At 39.5% G+C, this 26659-nt stretch overlaps 1 protein-coding gene across 5 annotated transcripts; it reads left to right on the top strand.

Annotated features, from left to right (window-relative positions):
* The first annotated feature begins 1626 nt into the window (after positions 1-1626).
* On the top strand, positions 1627-20640 carry ING3 (inhibitor of growth family member 3). 5 transcript variants are annotated; one of them, XM_074870185.1, is made up of 14 exons: positions 1627-1924; positions 2101-2172; positions 6429-6529; positions 7918-7983; positions 9160-9256; positions 11334-11405; positions 11699-11818; positions 13079-13137; positions 13496-13686; positions 14856-15048; positions 15983-16021; positions 16653-16714; positions 17739-17893; positions 19282-20640. In XM_074870185.1, the coding sequence occupies exons 1-13, from the start codon at positions 1897-1899 to the stop codon at positions 17872-17874; spliced, it is 1236 nt and encodes a 411-aa protein (XP_074726286.1). In that variant the 5' UTR covers positions 1627-1896; the 3' UTR covers positions 17875-17893; positions 19282-20640. The 5 variants fall into 5 exon arrangements, 4 of the variants coding, with proteins under 4 accessions (XP_074726286.1, XP_074726284.1, XP_074726288.1 ...); XM_074870183.1 differs by having other exon boundaries at positions 1638-1924; positions 12980-13137; XM_074870187.1 differs by lacking the exon at positions 1627-1924 and adding an exon at positions 6140-6246 and having other exon boundaries at positions 12980-13137.
* Positions 20641-26659: the final 6019 nt, after the last annotated feature.

Genomic DNA, 26659 nt, shown 5'->3' with positions numbered 1-26659 from the left:
CGCCAATGAGCATAAAAGACAGTGACCCTATTGATTCAGATTTCCCTAAATTCACCTAGCTTTTCTCCTAATGAATATAGGATGTCATTACTTTGCTGTGGTTTTGCATGGGCTAAGTTGTCTTGCTGCATCGAACCCTTTCACTTCAATAAAAGTGCAGGTATTTGTCTTCCCAGGAAGGGTCAGTCTTGTCTTCTACATAACAAAATGTAGAAAAAACAAGCAATTTCTCACACAGAACTTCAAAAATATTGTCATTCCTACACTAGTGTGTCAGAAATTGTACATTAAAGAGTGATCTGCATGAGCAATAATATACAGATTCTTTCAACTAAGGCTAACTGAGCTTAATGACCATCTGAAAACTGTTCATTGGTATGTATAAAAATAGTTGGTATGTCTGTTTTGACAGCACAGACTACACGGCTAATGATGGAGTGAGTATGGAAAGTGACCACAGCACTTTTTTCCTGGAGTTGATAGTCATTGTTATACCTTTTTTTCCATCTGTAATGACACCAGAATTTTTTTTTTTTTAAAAAAGCTTAGCTATACTCTGCGTATTCGAGACATAGCTAACAATGGTCTTCATAAAGGCCACACACAAAATTTATACTTCCCTTCCCAAAATTCAGTCATCCTTAGCTAACTACTCACAATATTGGAACTTAAAACATGAGAAAAAAATGCCATTTTCCATTGGTCCTGACACTCAAAAACATCCCACACAAATTTTTACTCAGACTTGGCTTAAGCATCCACTTTCTTTTCTTGCTTGGATACATATGGCCCAGACGGGAACACAAAAAGGAGATAAAAAGCATGGCAGAAAGTTAGCCTGTTCTGCTATCACAGTTCTTATGCTCCTGTACCTACACCTGACGTCATGCAAACCCTAAAAATTCCTTTCCCCAGTCAAAGACCAAATCTGAGTAAAAGCATCAGTCCATGATTAGAGCAATAAATGTTAGATAGTCATAAAACAGTGATGAAATAAACTATTTGGGGGATTGAAACTGCATGAAAAACCTCAGCCCCAAGCATTTCAAAATAAATTACAATAAGAAGTATTGTAACTGGATCGCAATCACTGCTATCAGCTAATTATTTTTTGCTGCTCTGAACAGCAATTCTAAAGCCCACAGGAGTTTATGCTCTCGTGTGCCTGTAACGTTGTTACTGCCCCTGTCACTGACGCGTGCAGCACAGAGCAGCTCGTTCCACCCTGTGTCACTCATGAAGAGACACAGAAATTAGAGTTACTCCATTACTTTTCTCATTTCTTATGCTTTTCATGCACTATTACCAGCTGTGAGCACCTAAAATAACGGATAAACAAACAAAAGCATAAAGTCTGTTCAAAAAGCCGCAAGTTTTTCGCTTCTTTTCGCCAGACTCGCGGCGCTCGGGTCCCGGGGACCCTCCGGAGGGCCGGCAGCCGCACGCCCGGACTCCGCCTGGCGAAGCGGGGCCGGAGCGGGGTCTCCCAGAGAAAAACCGCACAGATCCCGCAAGGCGGGGGTGCCTCCGGGACTGGACGAAACGGTAAGGCGCTGGGCCGGGGCAGGGGAGACGAAGGCAGGGCCGCCCGGCCGCCCCAGCCCCAGCAGCCGGCCCGCGGGAGGCGCGGCCGCCGCGGTGCACGGCGGCGCCCGTAGTTTCTCGCCGCCGCCCGCTCCCGGACTACATTTCCCGTGAAGCCGTGCGGGAGAGCGCGAGCCGCGGTGTGCGTCAGCGGCGCGGGCAGCCAATTGCGGCGCGGCCGGAGCGAGCGCCGTCAGCCGCCAATGTTGTTTTCGCTGAGTCGAGCCGCTGGTGTTGTTGGCGGCGGCGCCATATTGGAAGGGACGAGCCCCCGTTAGCGAGAAGCCCCTTGGCGCTGGCCCGGCCGCCGCCATGCTGTATCTGGAGGACTATCTGGAGAGTGAGTGTGTGCGGGACGGGGGTGCCGGGCTGCCGGGCACGGCCGGTGGAGGGGAGCCGGGGGGGAGCCGCGGCGAAGAGGCGGCGCCCCCCTCCCCCACGGCGGTGACTGACTGACTGACTTCCTCCCTCCTCCCCCCTCTCTCCCCGCTCCCCCGCCCCTCCCTGTGCCCGCAGTGATCGAGCAGCTTCCCATGGATCTGCGCGACAGGTTCACCGAGATGCGCGAGATGGACCTGCAGGTGCAGAGTACGTGAGTCCCGCCCCCCGCCTCTGCCCGCCCCCTCCCCGCGCCCCGGCGCCCGCCCCGCCCCGCCGGCGGGGGGCGGCCGCGGGCACCGGCTCGGTCGCCGCGTCCCGCCGCAGGGCGCGGACCCGCGGTGTGGGCAGGAGGGAGGGGAAGGCAGAGGAGGGAAGGAGGGGGCGAAGCGGCGCCGCCGCCGCCGGGGCGCTCCGACCTGTGTGGGCAGCTCCGCTCCGCGCCGCCGCGCCCCGGCCCGCGGCGTTGGCGCCCCTTCCCCACGCCGCGCCCCGGCTCTCCGGGGCGGGGGGCCGGGCGCGGCTCGTCGGCACCGGGCGCCTGGCGTCGTCTCCTGCGGGGCGGCGGGCGCTGGCGCGGCTGTGGGAGGCGGCGCCACGGAGGCCCGGCGCCGCGCGGGGAGCCGCCGGGACGCAGAGAGGGGCGGGGCGCGCTCGCCCGGCTCGGTGTCAGCCGGCGGCGCCGAGCCCCGGCCCCGCCGAGCCGCCCGCCCGCCCGCGCCGGGCCCGCCCCGGACCCCGCCCGCGGCCTGCCGCTCAGCCCCGGCGCCAGTAGGATCTTACAGGAGTTTCCCTCCTGGGCTTGTGCTGCTCCCAAAGGCATTTTCGGTGGCACGTCCCAAAGTCTTTAGATTTTTGATCCCTAAGAGCAGTGATGGTGGTTTGGAACATGAGTTATGTCCCACTCCTTGAGCAGGTGGTGGCGTGCCGTCTCTGAAACTTTCCAGCCAGCTCCCCTCATAATAGCATGTGTGAAGGCGCTTTTTGCTTAGCCTCTCGTGCCTTAGCTGACACGTAACCAGGTCTACAGCCTGCCTGAGGTTTCTGTGTAGATCACTTCGTATACCTCTGCTGATACCCTGATACAATGTACTGCCTTATGCTGTTTTCAGGATGCATTGCCTTTTCATCTTTCCTAGTGTAATTTCATCTGGGACTTAGGTGTCCCATAACACCCAGTTAGGTGTTGCTGTCATTTAACACACAATTGATATGTTCATCTATAACTGTGATGCAAAGGTGTTTGCTGATGAAGCTGTTACTGCATGAAAGATAAGGAATCATCAATATGGAAGGGTCAGACTATTGTAAAGAAGAATGAGAGAAAGCGCAAGGGTTGAAATAATCAGTGAATGCTGTACAGGATTACAAAATGCAGCATAGTTCTTGACAACAATAGTTTAACCTATAATACTTTGAAGTGTGGTCTCAGGCTTTCCCCTGGATATTTACTTTAGTGGACCCAGCAGGTGTGTTTAACAGACTTCATTGACACATGCTGGAGTGGCTATAGGATTTTCTTGGATATTACGGCCTAAGTGCTGTCTCAGGTTCAGTGCTTAAAGTTGTGGGAACAGGCAATGACTCCTTACTGGAGATAACACCTCTGAAGTAACTATCACTCGGGAGCACCAGGGGAGGGAGTGAGCAGCTCACTGACTCAGGTGGTTCTGAGTGAGTTCACAAATTTTATTTCTGTTCAGTAGGCAGGCAGAGAAGTTAGTAGTTTTTTTGAAGTGTGTTTCAGAACTGACCCAGCTAGCACTGCCAAGGTTGCAGTAGTGTCATTTCCTCTGCTTTAACTGGAAATGACAAGTAAGATTCCATATTGTTTTACTGGAAGTTGCAAATAACACGCAGACTATTGTATACTAAGACTAACCTTAGGCCCAGAGGAAAAATTTTATCAGATCTTGGTACTTCTGTAATTCTTGCACAACGAGTGAGAAAACATCCAAAGACATTTACAAAACTTCTGACTAGCATCTCTTCAACATCAGTTGCAAAACTGTCTGCTGAGTACTACATGCTAACCTGGAGATTGTTCTCGTGCTGTGACACAGTAACTTGCTGTGAAGATCCAGTGTCTCGGGAGTACTTGAAAACAGTACTTTGATGAGTGATGCTGTCCCAGAAACCTACGTGAGTTGTAATTCAGAGATAACTGTGCAGCTGTGTTTTAGAGTCAATGTTAACTTTATATTCAGTCCTATTTGCACCACATGGACTTCTAATGGGGCAGGTGCTGCTGTTTGTTGTTGGAAGAAATGATAAACCGGCTGTACCTACTATATGTCCTGATCAGGCTGCTGTGGGAAAAGTGAAGACCTTCTGAGCTGTTACTTGACTCTTGAGGTTTAACCGAGTTCCACATGAAGCATAAAATGTGTTTCTCTATTTAAGTTCAAATCATGAATTATCAGGCCTCCATGGTAAAATGCAAGCTCTGGAAGGCCTCTCTTGCAATAGAATTTCTGGCAACTCTCTTGGGAAATCTGATCTAAGAAATTAGTATCTCAGAATATAGATATCACAGTTGGATGAAAAAGGTAGTGGGAGGGAGAAAAGCTGAAGGAACTTGAGTGTACCAGAGAGAACTTTTCATATAATTTAGATCTGACCTGTATTCCCCTTTGCCATTTCTGCTCTTCTAGGAGAGACCAAGTTTCTATGGAAGTTTTCCCTTATGCTGTTTCACACAGACTGATATGTGTCCTCAATAAAAAATAAAGAGGGAAGATTTTTTTTCTTCTTCCTTTTCATGTCTATGGAGCCATTAGAATAATTATCACCTAGCTGTTTGCACTCTGAGAATAGGAGGTAGAACATTTAGTCTGTTGGTTTTATGGACCAAATTATAGTAATTTGGTCAAAGAACAAAGCTTTCAGAAGCCTCTACAAAAAGTGTGTGCTGCTTGCTTGCTGCTCAGGCTTGTTAATCTCCCTGAATAACACCCTGCAAGTGGAAAATGCTCATTGTACAGATTCTCCCATCCTTAACCTGTTTTACACCAAGACTGACTACTTCGTTTGTCTACGTCTAAATAAAGTTGACGTGAGCCTATGTCACAAGTGTTCTGGCTTGGGAGTAATTGTGCTCTGTCCAGTCAGTTGTTAGTTTCCTCTTGGTTTTGATGCTGGACATTCCCAGCATAGGGAAGATCGATAAATGTTTTTGATCATTTAGTATGAATGACTTTTGGTTATTTATGTGAACAGTTAGTTCTAGTTGTGAATTTTCACTGTGAGAAAACCTTTGGGCTCTGTTGGATTTGAAGAGTTAACAATACTTGGGGATTCATGAGTTTCTTGAACTAATTAATGAACTTGGGGGGGGGGGGGGGGGGTGTGTGCAGAGAGATGATGGCCATCCTGTGATGCAGTTTTAATGGTGGTTTCTTGAAAGTACCTGAAGTGTTTCAAACCCAGAGCCTGAAGTCTGTAGGTAGTTGGTGCACTGTCACATTTAATTTGAAACTGCTATCTGGACAGTATCACTGAGAGTTCTGTGAAAAAATTTTCAGTACTATCATCTGTCCTGAAACTAGAAAGGATGTCAGAGCTACTCAGACTGAGGCAGCTGTGTGGTTTTGGAAATATGCAAGCTGTTGCATGTACAAGTGTCCAGCAGTTGAAATAGTAAACTCTGGGTTGTTTGGTTTTTTTTTTTTTGAAGGAGGGTGGAGGGAAAGGGAAGGGAATCCCTGTTCCTGTGTCAATAAATAACAAAACAATTAACTTGTAGTTGACGTTCTCCTTTCTTATGATAGTTAATGTTAGAGAATTGGTGGCTTTGTTTCTTCCCTTATGATATTTCTCAACTTCATGTAAGTGAGAATCCTATCCAAATAGTATTTCATCAGAGCATTTACCCCTTAGTGCTACCCTGTGGGGGTGGGGGGAATAACTTTGTGAGTGCTTTGAATTTGCCCTCACCCTTCCTAGCATACGATGGAGAGGGCCTTGGCTTAAAGGCAGTGACTTGACTCTTCAGTTGCTCTACCTTTGTGAGGCACTAATTTTTTCAATTATTTGGTTTTGTATTTGACTGTTTCTCTTAGGAGAACATTTTGTTTCCTGCTCAGTTTGTAACTGGCTAGAATGTTCCAAAGTCAGCAGTCTAGAGCCCTGGGTGAGGAGTTGGGGTCGTGCTTTAAGTCACTACCACTGCTCTTAGGGACAAAAAACCTTTAGAACTTGGAGTCCTGCCTGTCCCATGCTGGAGAGCACAAGAACCTTGATGAGAATCCTACCAGAATGCAATTCTGCTTCTTGGAAATTAAGGTAAATATTTCCCTCCTCTGTCCACTGTCACTTGGTTGTTTTGGTTTTTTTAGTTTTTTTCCTCTCTAATAGTTTGCACCTCAGTCCTGTCAACTTTGTTTAAGAAAAAAATTCCGCCTTATTTCATAATGTTTATGTACATGAGAAGATAATGTTTATCTTACTTTTTTCCTGTGCTACAGATGCAATGGATCAGCTTGAGCAGAGGGTAAATGAATTTTTTATGAACGCAAAGAAAAACAAACCTGAATGGAGGGAAGAACAAATGACATCAATCAAAAAAGTAAGGATATCACAGGAGTGGGTCACATTTTTCTTTAGCAAACGAAGATAACATTAGGAAAAAATAGCTTATGATTGATGGAGACTTAAGCATGCAGAACTGTGACTTCCCTTGGGCTTTCACAGAGATGGATAGAACTACCTAGAAGGAGAAAAAAGACTGAAAGGTTTATTTGATCAAGTATTTCTCTCAAATTTTACTCAGTATCTGGTAGCATTTTACAAATTGTGATCCTGAAATGATGAGGAAACCAGGTATTAAATTTTCATCTCAGACCTTTTTTTCTGCTTGCGTGACATGAAGTTGTGCAAGTTAATTTTCTTTCTTTGAGAGAATATTTTTCAGGCTTAGCTTTAGCATTTCCTGTGATTCTGTCTATGTTCTTGTACATTATACATATGGTATATGTAGCTTTAGGAAGGGACGAATAAGAAGATGGATGTGTTCCGTTTTATCCTTCAACACTCGGGCATTGGTGGTGGTATTGTTAGGAAGGTAGTCCATCATTTTGTCAGGAGAAACTCCTTTGTAGTCTCCTACACTTGCTACTTCAGCCCCCTATTTGGCCAAGGTATTTTTTTTTTCCGTAATACAAATAGATTCCTGTATTTAGAAAAAGAAAAAGTCAGCGCTCTGACTTCACTGGAGTAAATGAAAAATTTGCTTTTGACTAGTTGAACCAAAATTTCAAGTAGTTTTCGCCTAAGGAAGATACTCTTCAGTGGAAATAGAGAATAAATAAGCACTTAAACCTGTTTAAATCTGGAGTAAAAATGTGTAAAAATACTTCTTTTTAAAAAAAGTTTTGTCTGTGAATTTTCATTAGAGCAGACTTTAAAATTGGCTTGCTTTGCTCAAATTGTAACACTTATGAGTTATATAAATGTATTTTAAAATAATTTAAACTATGAAATATAGACATCCTTATCTCTATTTAACTACTGTGCTGGAAAGGCTTCCCCTCACAGCACTGTTTAACATAATTTTGAAGGGCAATAGTATCTGCAGTGGTCCTAAAGATCCATACGAAGTGAAAGACATCATCTCATTTTGAGTCTGTAACCTTATGCTGCATAATACAGAATAAATCCAAGACTGTTTATTTTCTGGTAGCATTTTTTTCAGAAATCTAAATACCACTTTAGGAGAAAGGGTCCACGTCTTGTAGTTTGGCTTTTTCTAAGGCACAAACAATAAATTGATATGTATTGTATCTCTCATCTAAACTTTAGCTGATTGTTGTTTACAGTAGAGTTTCACAGTCTTTCTGAAGACTTGACTTGAATTTCTCCTTTTAACTTATATTTTGTGCTGGATAACAGTAGCTTGAAATGACTGAAATTAATTAAGTTACATTCATAATTTAAAAAAACTTCTCTTTATAATAGGATTATTATAAGGCTTTGGAAGATGCAGATGAAAAAGTGCAGCTGGCTAATCAAATATATGATTTGGTAAGTGCACAATGGCTTGTGTTGAATTACTTAAATTTATGCCCTAAGGAGTTCTAAACATTTTGATAAGCTCTACAACTGTGCTACCTATACTGTTATGTCAGCTTCATACGGATAATTTTGCTGGCGAAGTAAACATTTGATATTTTATTGACTTCTAAGAATTTTGTTGCTGTGGGTAGTAAGTGTCACTTAAATACAAAACATACAGAAATAAGGTCTTCATGCATGTTGATTTTTGGTTTGTTTATTTTTTTTCTGAAAAGAGACCACAAGCAACTTACTCTTCCTTACAGCATACGAATTTTGAATTTTAAGTATATTTATTTTAAATTTTCTCAGAGAACAGAACCTGCAAGTCAGACTGCACTAAAATACAGTAGACATAAACCAAATATTTCTTGTCTGCTTTTCTTTGCTTCAGCTAATCAAAAGTGGGAACTTAACCCCTCTCTTTTGGTTAGCTGGTAACAGCAAAAACCTGTTCAATTTTTAATAGTTTAGAGACAGGTACATTCTGCTGTATGACCACAGATGAAGAAAGCATTTGGAACATAATGTTTCTTTCTGTGATATTGAGATTTTGGTTAATTTTCAGTACCCATGAGCATGTCATAGTTTACTCAAATGCACAGGAGTCTTTACACTTTCAGTTTAGAGACCCTTTTACTCAATAGTTAGGGTTTACTGATGTGTGTAGTGACATACAAATTGCAGTTCAGTAAACTTACAATTTCCCCAGTGCAGCCCAACCTCTTCTAAAGTGCATGTCATGTACTGTTCTTTCTCTTCCCCTCTCTATAGGCGTACCCACAACATCCCCAAAGTCTTCTTAATCTTTTTTCACAAAATAATCACTTAACGCTGTGTCTTGGAACATTGCCTACAGTAAGAAGAGGGCTTCTAGCTGCTGAGCCAATATGCAGCCTTATTGTATCCTGTAATTGCACAGTTTAGGAGCAACAGCGCTCTTTTGGTGTTAACTGTAGTATCTCTGCTGAGTGTTAGGGAAATGAAGGTGAATGAGAAGTTATGCTTCTCTGTGTTTGTACGTGCTTAGTGCTGCATGGGAGAGAATTGCTGGAAGGGAAGTACTTAGCAAGCCTGAGATTAAGGATGTAGATATTCATGTTCCAGAACTGGATGCTATTTATTGTTGCTTTGTCTCAAAAATAGGTAGACCGTCATTTGAGAAAATTGGACCAAGAACTCGCTAAATTTAAAATGGAACTTGAAGCAGATAATGCTGGAATTACAGAAATATTAGAGAGACGTACGTATGCATATTTTTTTTTTTTTAAGAACTTGACAGATTTTCTGTCAATTTGCAAAATTAAAATATCATACACTTGTTAGTGGCCGGCAATATTTGTGTTTTAACCTGCATACTTTTCATCAGTCGGTGATTCTCAAATTGTAGTTTCAACATCAATTTTTACCAGTGAAGTCAAAATACAACTGAGTAATTAGAGTAATTTTTTTCACACAACTGTTGCACTTGTGAATTGTTACGGTAAGGTACAGAATTCTTTAAACCTGTTTTTAGTGACTGTAGATATTCAGGCATGTACTTCAGCTTAAGCTTGCTACCTACCCAGTTGGAAGTGTACCATTTCTTACTTGAGTTGATTGCCACCAAGTTGAGGAAGGTCATAATTTTAGTTACAGGTGTGAAACGTCAAGTAAAGTTAGGTACTCAGTAGTTTTCTTTTTTTAAAGGTGAGAGAATGGATTGTTTTGTAATGCGGTAGCAAGGGAGAAGCATTTTGGGTAAGAAACCTGCATGCTTAACAAACATAGCAATGCTGGTATTCAGAACGTGGACAAAAACATAATGTGTCAGCTTTTTGACCAACTTGGTGTAGAAGAATCTGACCTTCCTGTGCGAATCTACATTTAGACATCAAGTTCAAATGCAATTATGATAAATTTCTAAGTTGATTTAACTACTGTGGTTACAGCGCTAAGAGGCAGTGACTGTTCTCATACCCTAGGATAGTGGAAAATAACCTAAATCACTTGAGGAGATTAGGAATAAATATTCTTCCTTTGAACTTTGTGGAGCTTTGTCATAAAAGCTGAGAGTTTTTGGGTATTTTACTTGTAATTGCTATTACAAATAACAGGCACAAAAAGAAAACTGCAGAGTAAGTGCTTTTAATGAACTAGCAACTACAGAAAAGGACTAGTTTGTTTCAGTTGGAATCCCAGCTGCAGTTTTAAGATGTGAAGCTACCTTCAGTTGAGCTTTGTGTTTGGTGAGGTAGGTAGGTGGAATTTCAGGAACTCAAAATAGAAATGTGCCAGACTGCATGTTGCATCTTTCAGGTTGGTGTGTGTTGGTGTGTGTTTGTAGTAAAGTGAAAAGTAGAAGCCTCTTAACATTTAGCTTTAAGAGTAAATACATATTGTTGAGGTTCCGCCAGAGGGCAGCACTTGGGCTAGTTCATAACATGAATAATGTTAGCTCAGCCAAATTACCTCCTTATGCTTTGAATCTCTTCTAGCATAATTTTCTCTGAACTGTTGTAATACACTCATGTATTTTTCGAAAGCACTGAAAAAGACGTAAAGAAATGTTGAAGCCACAGATTTTGAAAAATGAATGTGAATTACTTTCTTGAATTGTCTTCTGTATAAATGTAAGTTGGTAGGTATTGCAGCTAGTTCAAAGTCTTTTTGCCAAAGATTGGTACACAAATTGTTTCATATTGTTCTAAAGGAAATTTATGGTCAAAGTCTCCCCTGTGCTGTGATTGTTTAGCCTCATGGCTGATATTATAAGAAATGTTTTCTTAGACATAGATTTGCATTTGGATTGTTGCTCTGTGTGTTTTGAATGCTAAGAAAATTTGGATACTGATCTGAAGCCCTTCCTGTTGAATGTTAGATTATCTTGAAGGAAGTTGCTAGTGCTTGGGTGTTTTGACTCAGTGTGACAAGATGCCTCAATACAGTTTGCCTGTTACCACCTTCTTTTCAATTCATATTGGTGTAGATTGTCATTACTTTTGGTGCAGCGTTCTCCAACTGTCACCAGCTTGTCTGCAACTCATTTGAGTAAGTGGCACGTTGAGGGCAATGTTGCTGTTCGTTCTCCTTATTGGCCTTGGATTCTAACTTCTTGATTTCAACAGCTGAACAGCAGCAGTCACTAATGTTTATTTTAAAACTGGCTTCTGGTTGCACTATGGAAAGGGTTTCAACTCTAGCAAAAATCCTTCTGATTAAAATAAATATAACTGCATAGCAGTTTGGTTAATATTATAAAGATTCATTTAGTACATAAAAGTCAAAACCATGCCAGTGATGTCTCTGAAATTTTCCTATCCTTTTTACCTCCCTCTTAGGGTCTCTGGAGCTAGATACACCATCACAGCCTGTGAATAACCATCACGCCCATTCTCACACTCCAGTAGAGAGTAAGTATTTGAGACTTAAAAATATGTCCACTTTTAATGTTTCCTTATTTTTTGTTGAGTAGTATTAGGGAAAAAAATGTTCAGAACTTTTTCCTTTTTCTCCAAACATTGGGGAGGAAAAATAAAAAAGGCACAATGCAATGATAATAATGTCTATTCAGAAGAAGTGCAAGAATGAAATAATAAGGTTTTGCTGATGGGGATTAATTGAAAGTCCTGTTTTATTACGTCTAGTTATAGTTTGACTTTCAAGCTGAAAGGTTTTACATTTAAGTTCCCTTCGTTTCATTTAGAAAGGAAACACAATCCATCTTCTCACCATAGTACAACAGATCATGTTCCTGAAAAGAAGTTTAAATCTGAAGCTCTTCTATCTACCCTGACTTCAGATGCTTCTAAAGAAAATACACCAGGTAATCTTAATTGTCTTGCATTTTGCTGCTTTTTAATTGGAAGAAGAGAAACCCAATTATATTTGTGAGTTTACTGTCTTTTGAAATCAGAGGCTCATACCCTTTCCTCTGGGATTTTCAGTCATTCGAAACATGAGAAATTGCAGGCATTGTTACTCATCTGTGTTGTCCATGAAGCGCATCAGCTTTGTTGTCATTTAACAGCTGTATGTTGGCTGTTTCTCTTTATTTACACTGCTTGGAAGACGATAACAGTAGTTTCGTTCAGCCAGTCATAGAGATATAAGAGATCAATGCATTGTTATTTTGAGAAAAAGAAACACATGCAACAATTTCCAAAGTAAGGGAAAAGAATTTTCACTCTTTCTTTTTTTAAGGATTGGTTTGACATGGCATTCATCTGTAATAAAATGTAATTTTGTGTGTTGTCCATTTCAAGAGGTGAGAAGTTTTTCTGAGTAGTGAATAAAAAAAGACCCCACAACTTTCTGCCCATTTTCAAAATTAGAGTGTTTCATAGTTTCTTTTCTGAAAATAGAAGACTGTGAGAGGTCTTAGTAAGTAAAACACCTTACATTTTGGAATTTAGTGCTGTTCATCAGGTTTAAGTAGTGCCCCTCATATCCATTTTACTTTTCTTTTGAAGGAACTTCACATGAGATGGCAAATAAAATGTAGCTGTGTTTGAACAGCTGTCAGTCTGTAGATGGCTACGGAAATCTGTGTTGCCTTAAAACTGTGATTTGTAGTTTTTAGAATTAAGACTGTTAAAAGTTTTACTTCAGACACAGTATAGGTGTACAGTCAGATTCTTACCCTTTTCTTGATGGCTACAGTAGTCGGCATCATTTCCATGGAGATTGGGTTTATATAGACGTAGCAGCTGTGTCTGTTCTTTGATTGCTGAATATGATAGTGTGGACTGTCTTTCCAATAGGTCTACTTGCACATGAGGATAGTTGGGGAATAAACTTTTTTTTTTTCTCTAAGCCAATACTGGCTGTGTCAAATGACTTTTTAAACTTTTTTCCAAATGATCAGATTGGTCAGATGCATAAGCGGAGTTCCTACTCTTTCACTGGTTGTCATATATAACTCTTCTTAAAATGCAAAGGAATTTAGTTTCATTTTGAATTTCATAAATGTGTTCTGTTCATCAAGGGTGTCGAAACAGTAATTCATCATCCTCTTCAAACAATGCATACAATACAAACTCTTCTCAACCATTGGCATCATATAACCTGGGCTCATTATCTTCAGGATCTGGGGCCGGTGCAATTACCATGGCAGCAGCTCAAGCAGTGCAAGCCACGGCACAGGTAACGTCAGAACATTCTTGTCATTCTGCCATCTGCTATTGATTAAGAAGAAAGACTAGTTAGTTACTTTTTTTTTTAAATCTGAATTCCCACGATCACTTTCAGCTGACCTGATTCAGTTCTCATCAATTTTGTTTATATGCTACAGTTTCATCCTGTAAAATTTGCACAAAGGGACAGCTTGTTTTCTAGCTTTTCCTGTGGGATATTCTTACACCTTTTTGCCACTTACTCTACATCATTTTGTTAACAGGGTAACTAATGAACCTATGCAAATAATTAGCAGTAAGCAGCCTGGTATATGTCTTCTGTAAGGGCTCTGCTGTGTAATCTGATACAGTATCAGTATTCCTTTTAGATGAAGGAAGGAAGACGAACATCCAGTCTAAAAGCCAGCTATGAAGCATTTAAGAACAATGATTTTCAGCTTGGAAGAGAATTTTCATTATCCAGAGATTCAACTGGATATTCATCATCAGCTCTGGCATCTACATTAACACAGACATTAAGTTCATCAACCACAGATTCACGAAGTGGCAGAAAAAGCAAGTAGGTTTTCTTACTTGTTGACTGCAATTACAGCTTTTAAGACAGCTAAGCTTTCTTTTAAAGGTCATGGGCCATATTAGAAATAGCTCATATTTAATATCGGGGAGGGAGGGGGGTCAGCAGAAGGTAGGTATTGCCTGCTGGCCTTTTTTTGTTCAGGGTGTTCTTTTGTTCTCTTACTTCTTTTACAAGCAAACACACTCCAAAGTTTTAAATAAATGTCTTGATTTGCTTTTTGATCTGTAATATAGTCTAGTTTCTCCCTCATTTTTCTGTGTTCCTGGAGAGAAGATTTGGCCTAATGGCAAATGTTGGGAATTGGTATGCAGTGGTTTGTGGATGATTTTGAAATAATCTGGAGATCTGCTTCATGCCACTTCACAAATAATCACAGTGCTTTCCATGGCTGACTATCTAGGACAGGAAACAATTAATTTTATTTCTGATCAGGATGAAATTTAAAAACATTTTAAAGAACACAGTGTCACAACACATTGTGACAACAATCACAAGTTGTACTTGAAAGAGTTTGTCTTAAAATGCCCATCCTTTTAAACTGACTGGCGCTTTTTTCTTCATACAAATCTGTGTGTTCACAGCTCAGTTAGTAATTTTGTCTTAGAAGCGTTTTTCATCTGTGGATATCTTGGGTGTCATATCTGACCTATAAGCAAAAGTATAAAATTTGTATTCTGGCACTGTTCCTGTGGAGTGATTGGTGATGCTTGAGTGGAGATTAACATTGAATCAGTCATCTTCAAAACACAGTTATCTATTGTACATGACACATGACATCATTTATATGTAAATTCCTGTTTTATTGGTAACATAATTTTTATGGGGCCTTTACACCAAGGCTGTTGATGGAAAATTTTGTGAAGAAAAACATTCATTAAAGCCATTGATTAGAATAGCGTGTCTTGCACTTGTAAGCTGGTAAGACTTGTTTCCTTTTCCAAAGAGCATTCAGTGTGTCCATTTCAGTTCTTGCAATTGTTTAATGAAATCTGTTAGGGAATGATGCTTTGGGATTTACATACTGCAGTATTTCAGAGTCAACAAAGTACTTGTTTTGTGATCCTTTCACTTGGCAGGAAATGAATTTAAATTATGATGTGCTATTTTTTTTCTGATTTTTTTTCTTTCTTCCTTTTTTTTAATTTTTCCAGAAACAACAACAAATCCTCAAATCAGCAGTCCTCATCATCTTCCTCTTCTTCATCTCTGTCATCATGTTCTTCTTCATCTGCACTGGCACAAGAACTGTCTCAGCAAACAGCAGTAATACCGGAGTCTGATTCTAATAGCCAGGTTGACTGGACCTATGATCCAAATGAGCCACGATACTGCATTTGTAATCAGGTAAGGATGGCTTCCAACCTGAAATGCAACTAGAGCTGCTATTTCGCTGTAATTGAACTTCCTTCTCCGACTGCTAATTTAAAAACATTCTATTTGCAGTTTTTTGAAGTTTTGATCTGGTTTTATTTACTTACTGGTGATGCGAATAATGAACTCAGCTGCTGAAGCTAAAACCAGCAAGTTTTCCAGTGATGTGACATACCTGGAGAGTTTGAAATCTTTTAATGAAGACTTCAGGAATAATTAAATTAAAAATTGAACAGGTTCACAGTGAATTTAGTTAAAATTCTAAGTTAGTAAGGAATTTGCCTGGTCTTTCCTACTTTCCTTTAACAAAAAACCAAAGCAAACAGAACAAAAGCTAAAAAACTCCACAAACAAACCCCCCAAACAATGAAACAAAAACATAAAGCCACCTGAAAGCTTGAGAGACTGAATGACAACCTGAGAAACTTGTATTTAAAAATACCTGTTCTTACTTTAAATACTTTTAAGAGTGTTGGCTTTTTTTAGAGTTTATAAAATTCTGTAATTCTCTTGAAAGTATTTGATTGTTTCAAATAAAGTGCTTGAAATTGTCATGTATGCCAGGGAGATGCCGAACATCAACATAATATTGAAAATTGGACTGATAGTGTGCTGAGCACTGTTGTTTAGACCAAAATGTATTTCATTCAGATTTTGAATACTGACCTTTTTTATCCAACCTGAAATATGCAGAAATACCTTCTTTTGCATAAAAGATTTTTGAAAATCAGTTTGCCGTGACCATGTGCTTTGAGTTGTGCAGCAAAAGAAAAATCAAAATATTGTTGCTGCTGTTAATGGAAAAACTCCTCAAAGGAAGGAACTTGAACTTCAGCCCTTTGAAAACATTGATAGCTTTTAATTAGTAATATAATCATTATTAAGGTGTTTTTTTCTTCTTTACTAGGTGTCCTATGGTGAAATGGTAGGCTGTGATAACCAAGATGTAAGTAACAAAGTTCAAAAAGTTCATTACAGGCTTGTGCATGTAGCTGTTGCTTGCAGGAGTTACTTTTCTTTAGAGTGAGTTTTTTTTAGGGTAGTGTGCATATGAGTTGAAACATTTTTCAGGAAACCTCCTCATCTGTCTCCACAGTTCAGGTTCTTTTAGAAGGCTTCACCCTTTACTGGGAAGTTTGACATCTTTAAAATGCCATTTATTTCTAGGAACCTTCAGCTGTGTCATTACTAATATCAGTTGTCCCCTTCAAATAAAGAAGTTTTAAAAGAACAGTTGAATGTAATAATGTCTTTACTGAGATACTAATTTAAACAGGAGTGAGTGATAAGATTACTGTTGTGTCACTTAGTGTTGTCCGATTAAGTATTTTGAAGGACAGCATACTACCTTTACTTTGTTATGTATGACTCCTAGAATTTTTATCACTTTCTTTAGTCTATTCAGTGTATGTTAGGAAATGAGATCCTCCTCTCTTCTTGTTTTGTCCAGTGACTTTGTTCGGAAAACAGAATCCATGCTTTTTCATTCGTGCTTCATTTTCATAGAATTGTATTTGTGATAGGTGTTTCCAAAAAAATGAAAATCTGAAACCCTCTCTTTAACTCTGTTTTTATAGTGCCCTATTGAGTGGTTCCACTATGGATGTGTTGGACTGACAGAAGCACCGAAAGGGAAATGGTACTGTCCACAGTGTACGGCTGCAATGAAGAGAAGAGGCAGTAGACATAAATAAGTTTCTTCGTCTGGAAAACACATTACATACTAAAGGTTTTATAGAGGACTTGGGAGGGGGAGGAACCCCCACCACACTTCCTTGCAACCACTTAAGGGTTAACATAGCAGTCATAAGATCTTGAACTATTGATTTTGCTAGTTGTGTTTTAATATTGTAAGTAAATTATTTATGCACATTGATGTGCTACAGATAATATTCCAGTGAGCCTTGGATTGTTCCAGTGGCCAACATATGCAGACATTTGTACTATCAAACCATTTTCTCTAAGCAGTGGGCATTCTACAATTACTCAATCTTCAAAAAATTCTGATAAGTCAAGATTTTAAATGTATGTTTTATATTCAACAGATATATTCTGCTGCATGTACTGTACTCAAGAGATGTTATGTAACACTATGTATATAAATGGTGCAAAAAGTCAGTGCTTCTGGAAAAAAAATGAGACAATGGTTTTTAAAATGCCTTTATAGCTTTGGTTCTTTATGAAACTTAATTCAGCAGGCTGAAGAAAATGGTTCTTGTATACAGCGGGCTGTTGTCCTCTAGGGTACTTGAGTATGTAAAAACAAAAAAAATGCTGTAGAATAAAACAAACTTGTGCCATTAGTCTTTATATGTTTCTGCTCCAGAGAAGGCGCAGGCCATAAGAGGAAAAAAGGTGTTAAAGTGATGATAAATTTTTATACCAAATGTGTTTATTTTTTTGTGCAAGTAATCCTTTAAATTTGAATTGTATTAGGTGTTAAAATAAAACAACCTCAACTCCTCAAATTAATGGTTTATTTACATTTGTTAAAAAAAGGTTTGTCCCTGAAATGGTTTCAGAAGAATATAGCTAATTTTGCATAAGAAATTGTTACACATGACCCATGATTGTTGTACAGGAGGACATTTCTCTGGTGGTGGATAACTGATACATACATACACATGCTGAAATATCATTTGCCTTGATGTCTCTGTCTCCAGGCGACGAGTGGCACCTGCTTTAATGGGCACAAAAGTCCTGTTTTCCATGTGGTTAAAAATAAAAATGCTTACCCTGTCAAGAGATATCCACAGGCAGGATTGCCTTCCTATTTCCTTGCCACGGATGGAAATATGAAGGGGAGAAGAAAACCACGGTATGTGTGTCTTGCAGCTGCCCTATTCCTTCCTGGACAGTGGTTTTCATGTAAAAACCAACACACAGTTTAGGAAAGACAAAAGGAAGAAATGGTTCATCCTGCTGTAGAATCCCTAGGGTGACAGCGAGGATCATGTTAGGAAGCCCAAATACAGGCCCATAAATAGTTGAATCTGTTAGTTGTATACGTTGTAGTACAGGATCAGAAGACTGATCTTTAGATTAGACCCTTGACCATGAATATAATGGAAAGATTTTCTATATTCTTCCTCCACTTGCTGATTTTGGACATAGTTTGTAGATTCCCTTTCACTGGCAATTTCCTTTTGTTGTTTTTGTATGGCTTTTTCATGTGGCAGCACTGAACAGGAACAAGGTTATTACTCCTTTTTTCTTCTTTCTTCTGCTACTGAAAAAATACACTTTCCCTTTGGAATAAAGATTTTACTTTAGCGCTGGCTTGCTCTTTGGGCTGTCAGGCTGGAAGATTATGACCATGGTAGGTTTCCAGACCCATGCAGAGGGGAAGGAGAGAGAGAGAGAAGCATTATTTTGATACGTGACTACACAAATAGCATCAAGGAAATGCAAAGAGTTAGGCTCATTAGTAATAGGAGTATGTGCAGAAAATGCAGACTTTACCTAAACCAAAATGAAACCAAGCTTGTGCCACAGCATTTACTTAAAAATGAAAAAAGTAAGCATTTGAAATCCATGAACTGGGTAAAAGTAGATGTGTAAGAAGGAAAATGTGATTTTGAATGATAAATAGACTTTGGTAAAAGAATAGGATAGAAGTTGGTGAAAATAAACAGCAAAGAGCAGTGTAACTAAGGTTCTATTAAAACTGGGAACTGAACCTACTGTCTATGTGTTTCTGTGGAAATCTCAGTCTAAACACCTGAGGACTAGAGTGTCTGGTTAGTGAAGCTATTGAGATAACATAAACTATTTGTTCTGTTGGAAACTGGTGCCATGGTGTGAATTGAAGTTAAATAAGCAGCAGGTAATTTAGACTCCCCTTGGACTGAATGTCTAAGTCTTACGGGCTAAGAAGTCCATTAAGAATTAAGACCATATATAGCAAAATCCCTCACTGGTGGTAACCATACCTGAGATGGTGCAGAGACTGCAAATCCAAATAAAAATTTCAATTTTTAGTGCGAGCATTGATTTGCTGTTTCATTGGACAATATAAATTATTTTGTCATGGAGGAGCTAGTTAGAGAATTCACAAGAGGAAAAACCTTTGTCCTTGTCAGTATTTTGTGTCTAAGTTAAGAAAATAGAAATGGACAAATGTAGAAAATGTGGAAAAAATGCAATACATAAGTCAAAGATGTAGAACAATAAAACCTGTGCATGCTTTTGTTTTGTTCTAAACAGGAAGCCTGTGAGAGAAGCTTAAGGGTCATCACATTATTATGGTGCAAAAACCACTGAAAATTTACAAGACAAGCAAAATTACTTCTTCAGTGTGCAAGAGGTTAGACAAATTTGAATACCAGGACTGTTTCTGCACGTTGCTTCAGGATTGCTCTCAAAGTAAGGCACCTATAGAAATGGGTCTGCAGCAAATTGGTGGGACCAAACCTGCCTGAAGAAGAACTCACAAATGGAGTATCTGAGTAATTATTATGCATTTTAAAATGTCTAAGGGAAAATGAAAAGCAATTAAAAAAATGCCAATTTTTGAAAAGCTTCAAATTGGATCTACAAGCTTAGTTTTTATTTCTTTGTACATCGATAGAAACTGATAAAGACTAGAATTAGTGTATGTGCAAGTAGTTACATATTGGCAGAGTCCTTGCCTCGTCATCATCAGAGTTACTGTAAAGCGTCACTGAGTAGACAAGGCCAGATTGATGTATACAGGATTTCTTATTAAAGTTTCTTTAAAAACTAGTGATATGCTGGTTGAAGAGTGTAGGTCCCTTAATGTTACAATAGGTATCTGCAAAATAGAATAACAAAGAGTAAAGGAATAAATTACCAGTATTCCCAACAAGCAGAGGCTGCTAAAGGAGTCCGGCAGGACTCTGCTGCTCAACAGATATGTAAAAGGTCAGTTAAAGAGGGGTAAACAGTAACGTAATGTTTGTGCTTATGGTGGGTTCTCAAAAATAACAAAAAATGGAAAGTGTTAAAGGTAGCAGAAAAATCTCATGATACTGAGTATCTGATAAAATGGAAGATGTAATTCAACATTTGCTAAAATAATGTAGATATAAAGTTTCTATGATGGGGTTGCAGTGCTGGTGGATATAGGAAGAGCAACTGACATCATCTAGCTGGACTTGTGCAAAGCATTTGACACCGTCCCGCATGACATCCTTGTCTCTAAATTGGAGAGACATGGATTTGATGGATGGACCACTGTGGGAAGCATCGGCCTGTCAGCCTTGCACAGCCTCTGAGAAACAGCTAGGCTTTGATGAAAAACAGGCCTTGGGAGAAAGATAAGAGACTGCTGAGCTGTGCTAAGGTGGCAGAGGAAAACAACGGAGAGCTGCAACACTGAACTGTGGAAAAGTACTGAACTGTGAGAAGTTACCACCGCATGAACAGCGCGTGAACATGAAGTTGATTGGTCTGCACAGCACGGTTAGAGTGGTCTTATGCTGATAGGAGAAAAGGTTCATAGCTGTCTGATTGCTGATTTGCTAATTATGAAGTAAGAGCTTTAACCAGAGCATAAGTATGTACTATTGGAAGAATAAACGGCTTTGCTTGTTATAACTCTCATAGAGTTGTGCAGGTCCAATATCCTCTCGTGACAGACCACTCAGTGGATAAGGAATTGGCTGCATGGTTGCACTCAGAGTTGCAGTCAACATCTTGATGTCCAAGTGGAGACAGTGACAAGTGCGTCAGTATTGGGACCAGTGCTGTTTAACATCTTTGTTGGTGAGAGGGACAGTGGTATTGAGTGCACCCTCAGCAAGCTCACTGACAACACCAAGCTGTGTGGTGCGGTCGACACGCTGGAGGGAAGGTAAGTGCCATCCAGAGGGACCTTGACAGGCTTGAGAGGTGGGCCTGGGCAAACCTCATGAAGTTCAACAAGGCCAAGTGCAAGGTCCTGCACAGGGGTCGGGGCGATCCCAAGCACAAATACAGGCTGGGCGATGAGTGGATTGAGAGCAGCCCTGTGGAGAAGGACTTGGTGATATTACTGGATGTAAAACTGTCTATGAGCCAGCAATGTGCGCTCACAGCCCAGAAAGCCAACCGTACCCTGGGCTGCATCAAGAGAAGTGTGGCCAGCAGGTCGAGGGAGGTGATTCTCCTCCTCCACTCCACTCTTGTGAGACCCCACCTGCAGTACTGTGTTCAGCTCTGGGGCCCTCAACATAAGAAGCACATGGACCTTCTTGAGCAAGTCCAGAGAAGGGCCAAGAAGATGATCAAGGGGCTGTGGCACCTCCCTTGTGGCTGCTCAACCTGGAGAAGAGAAGGCTCTGGGGAGACCTTATAGCGGCCTTCCAGTACTTAAAGGAGATTGACAGGAAAAGTGGGGAGGGACTCTTTATCAGGGAGTATGGTGATATGACGAGGGGTAATGGTTTTAAACTGAAAGAGGGTGGATTTAGATTAGATGTAAGGAAGAAGTTCTTTACTGTGAGGGTGGTGAGACACTGGAACAGGTTGCCCAGAGAAGTTGTGGCTGCCCCCTGCCTGGAAGTGTTCAAGGCCAGGTTGGATCGGGCTTTGAGCAACCTGATCTAGTGGAAGGTGACCCTGCCCATGGCAGGGGGGGTTGGAAACCATTCTATATGATTCTATATATGATATATAAAATAATACTTAATTCTCAATTCAGCTGCAGCTGGGGCCTCTGAAGTAGCTATTGCTGTGTAGGAATGTGATTTTGGAGTTATCTAGGTAATTCTACGGAAACATCAGGTCATTGCTCAGCAGCACGTCAGACAAGAGCTAAGAATGACTCAGTAGGACATAAAGAATAAAACAGAAGTTTTACACTATGTAAACTGATGTGCACTTGGGTCTTAATGTAGTATAACATTCTGGTCCACTACTATACAAAAATTTAGCAAAACTAGGAAAGGCTCAAATAGGAGTATCAAAGTAGTCAAATCTGTGTAATGACAACACATTTAAGAAGGAGCTGAAATGGTGTGGGACTCTTCTGAATGGGAAAGAGGCAGCTCAGTGAGGATGTAACAGGGATCTGCAAGTTCAGAAATGCTGTGGAAAAGGTATGTTTTTTGATAGAAGAACAGGGAGGTAGCCAGTCCAAAATGAAAAAAAAGAGCAGCATTTTTTCACATATGACATGCTTCAATTGTAAAACTGGCCGTATAGCTTACATGGCTGTAGAAAGTGACTGAGACATTAATGGAAGCAAAGCCCATGGAGGCATAAAATGCAGAAGCAACACATCTGCATCAGAAACTCACTAAAGACTGATCTCTCAAAATTAAGAGTTTGTAACCAGGGAAGTGTTCCTGGATGCCTGTGACAGTTCTACAATCCTCTGCCATACACCACTGAATGCTGTTTGATGCAAGACACTAGGTTAGGTGACCCTTCAGCATTATGCGGGGCAGCTGGTTTTAGTTTCATCTCAATGCTCCAGCATTTGGGTGAATTTTTAAGATGACATATTTGTAGTACCACAGCTGAGAAGCAATGTGCTAAGCACTGTAACACTACAAAAAGTTCTCTTTGCCTTGTAAACTGTATTGTCAGTTTGCATTGTGAAGAAGTAACATTTTTTTCTCAGCTGTAGGTTTTATTTATTCTAGGTGTGGAATGAAAAAGGAAGAGAAAATACTCTTATGCTTCCCGCTTTGAAAATCCTGCTAGGTTGTCTCTCTGAATAGTACAGAATAATTTGCATTCTTGTCTTCTTTATTGAACTTTGCAAAATGGTGTTCAACCACACACAATAAAGATTAGAAATTCTGAGGTTTGTTATCCCCTTTTCTGTTCCCCCTCACCAGGGAGGTACTTTCCACTGTGAGCTGGCTTTTCTTGGCAAGCTTTTTCATCTCCCACCTCATCCTGCTGGAATGTCTGGACCATGCACTTTTCTTGTTCAATAGATGTGACAGGTGACAGAAGGAGGACCCAGGTGGCCCTCACCTTGAGAACAGAGGGTTCAGTTTTGCACTTACACTAAATATCTCTCAGAAGCAGAATTGCAAGAAGGATAAGAGTCTGGCTTTTTACACTCTTTTAGGGGTATACATGAATAACTAAAGTTAGGCCGCACTGTACGAACACTGTCTGCAGTTTTGTTACTCTTCCCAGGATTGCCTAAAATGCTCTGAGAACAATGTAACTAAAACCAAGAAAAATGCCACACTTCAGTATATCTACACCAAGTTACAGTAATACACCTCTAGCACTTTCAAATACATATCTTGCTTTTATACTCATATGATATTCTATGAAGACAAGCAGCAGTTTTTTCCTCTAGATACATCTTGTATTTAGGAACTATTTGAAAATGCGAAGGTTGTCAACAAATTGCATGATTACTTACAGACTTATGCTTGCATACATCATGTCTTATATTTTAGAAAAAAACAGTAGTTTCCTACATTAATTCATAATAGATTTAAAGTCTTAGAAAAAGTCAAGAAATGAAGAACAATGTTAGGATCCACAGCTGTTTTAACATTTTTAAAGCCCTAATACTTATTTGTACCTTGCACCTTGTACCTTATATGATGAAAACTTTCTAAGTTTTCCTTTTCCCTGTTGTTTAAATCTTAAGCAGTAATATTTAAACTCATGAAGGAAGGAATCATCTAAATATATTTTTCATAATTACAGCAGCACATTATAAAACTGTAACCTGATTTCATATTTGGCTAATGTTGTCATGATTTTAAATCAACCCAAAATATTGTCTGTAATCCTCTTTCTAAAGTCCATTTTGAATCAACCAAATTAGCTATCAGACTTATATACATTTTAGTAATTTTCTGTGTTGACGCTACCTGGTTTTACATTATTTTCCAAAACAAATGGTCTCTTCAATATGCTTTAGTTTTAGAAGTGTTGTGTGGTGTGTTGTGACTGCTCTGTGCCTTTTTAAATATTTATTCAGCAGTGTCATATACATTGAATCAAATCTGTATGCCCACATTTGTGAAACTTGCTGGTGCCATTTAAGAAAAGTTTTACTGACGTTTAAGAGTACAATGAGGAGATTCTTAAGCTAAATAAAGTAGATGCAATTGTTCAGCTACAATTCATGTATTTTTCATAAAAATAACAAAATTTTGAGGTATCCTAAGTATACTTTTGTTGCTGACCACAGATTTATTTATTAGGTCGACAGTTAATGTGGTTTTCCTAATTAAGGTTATACCAAGCCTTTCTTTATAGAAGAATAAATAATAGTTACCCTGTATTTGCACACATAAGAATTGGTGACACAGAAATAGGGGAGCAATGCAAAGATAACTTTTATTGTTTCCACCTGTGAAAGCTTCAAAGCAAGTTTTACTATTTCTTTTCAGAAGAAGACACGTGGGATAGATGTTTGGATAAACTTTGCAAGCATGAGTGTAGTTAAGTGCTGGAAGGGTTCAGTCAGGGAAGTGCTATGGAATCAGGGAATCCTTGTCAGAAGTACAGGAATATTTTTCCCTGTGTTGATAAAGGAAATGTTTTTTACAGCTCTGTTTTATTTTGGTGAGACTAAAATTACGTTGTTACTATGTGTGGGTAAAAATAAGTGCTCATCATATTACAAAACTGTTTTAATAATGCTCAGTTATGTAGTTTGCTCAAAAGGTGACAAGTTAGAGTGTTTCTGCTGTGATGAAATCATCTGGATATGGTATTCTTGACTTAAATTATTTAAAAATGTGTTTAATTTCTCTGTCATGTTATTTGGGGCTAAATTAATCTCAGGCTTTTAAAGAAAGCACATTCTATAGATGAATGGATTAGTCAACAATTGAATGAACTGACAATAAAAACATGTGTTCCTTAGTCAGGCCTGGAAAATGAAATGGTTCTACAGTCAGTAGTATTGACCACCCCCTTATTTTCATTTAAGAACATATACCATACATTTCCCAGGGATCTTCCTGATAGCCTAATACACTTGGAATGGCTAAGGAACTGAATTAAAGTAGGAATTATTTTTAAATTACCCTCAAAAATTAAAATTCTATGTTAATAATTTTAATCCAGAGTAGAAATTCCTTAGACACTGACTTAAAGCATGCTTTTTGCACACAGAAGTGCTGATTTCAGAAGTAATGATTACCTTTGAGAGAGTCACTTACTTATACCAGAACAGTTCTGCCCACCTCTTCTATAACATTGTTGGTTGCTCTGTAAAACATAAATACAATAAATAAATATACACTGGGAAAACATCTTAATGAAGTTTTAGCCCAGGACAGGAAAACTAAAGATGATTCTCAACAAAAAAGAGAAAAAAATCCAATTTTAAGGTGTTTTGGTTAGTATCACCATTAATGTTCAAGATTTACCAACTCTAAAGTACTTTTCATTTTGAAAGTGCTTTCCAAACACTCACCTACAGCTATTTACTTAAAGACTTCTGTTAAGAGGGTTAAAGGAATGCTCTGGGAATGTCTCTCTATGGAGGTTGACAAACCTTTTAATAGAAAAGATTCTAAGTTTTCCTTTTCCCTGTTGTTTAAATCTTAAGCAGTAATATTTAAACTCATGAAGGAAGGAATCATCTAAATATATTTTTCATAATTACAGCAGCACATTATAAAACTGTAACCTGATTTCATATTTGGCTAATGTTGTCATGATTTTAAATCAACCCAAAATATTGTCTGTAATCCTCTTTCTAAAGTCCATTTTGAATCAACCAAATTAGCTATCAGACTTATATACATTTTAGTAATTTTCTGTGTTGACGCTACCTGGTTTTACATTATTTTCCAAAACAAATGGTCTCTTCAATATGCTTTAGTTTTAGAAGTGTATCAAAACATAGTTATATGGAAAGAGTGATTGATTTAATAAATTTAATAAGAACTTATTCAGCTACTTTGTACTGTATTTCAGAAGGATTCTGATTTGGTTACATTTTAATTTTTGCAAAATCAAATCCTAAAAACATTTACATCTGCCTCTAGTCATAGAACATACCTTCATAATTAAAAAATACCACAAAACAACCCACAGAAGAGACAACCCCCAACAACCCAGTAATCAGAAAATGAATAAAAATATTTCTATTCACTTTTCAGCCCTTCTGGACAATTTGAATTAGGTGTGAAGTGTAGAAAATGATAGCAAAATATTTTAGAACTCTCAGACCTGAGAAATAGCTTCCTTAAACCTTGCTTTTTCAACAGACCCTTGCCTGGAATGCTAGTTTTACACATGACCCATTTAATCAAAATTGTTAAGATCACCCACTGACAGTATGATGCTCAGCTTCCCCCAGCCGTATCCCAGCGGTTCAGCATGATGTCCCTCCCTCAATTTCAGCTTTCAAGACACTTCCTCCCAGCACCCTGCAGTAGCCATCAGGCATGTTTTGAGCACGCTGTGCAGTTCAACAGACCAGAGCTGAGAGGCCGTGTAGTGACTCTGCGTGGGGCAGGACAAAAAGCTCTCATCAGACCTCATGCCAGCTGCAACAGGGACTTTCTGTGCGGCCTCCTTCACTGTATTTATTCCAGCCATCTTGCTTTTGTTAGCTGTAAAAATGCTTAAACTTACTTTCAGCTTTATTTCTAGAAGTACCATGTAGAGTAGGTTGTCAAAAGCCAGTGCTTTAAAAGGT

Source organism: Strix uralensis, chromosome 5 (genome assembly GCF_047716275.1).
Source record: "Strix uralensis isolate ZFMK-TIS-50842 chromosome 5, bStrUra1, whole genome shotgun sequence".
NCBI lineage: Eukaryota > Metazoa > Chordata > Aves > Strigiformes > Strigidae > Strix > Strix uralensis.
This window is presented reverse-complemented; position numbering and strand designations above follow the sequence as displayed.

Bases quoted from the DNA above. Each gene is read 5' to 3' on its own strand.
- ING3 (XM_074870183.1), top strand. From the start codon at position 1,897: ATGCTGTATCTGGAGGACTATCTGGAGA. The intron at 11,819-12,979 runs GTAATCTTAATT...CTGTTCATCAAG, and splicing joins TTCTAAAGAAAATACACCAG to GGTGTCGAAACAGTAATTCA. The intron at 16,715-17,738 runs GTACTGTCCACA...CTCTGTCTCCAG, and splicing joins GAAGCACCGAAAGGGAAATG to GCGACGAGTGGCACCTGCTT.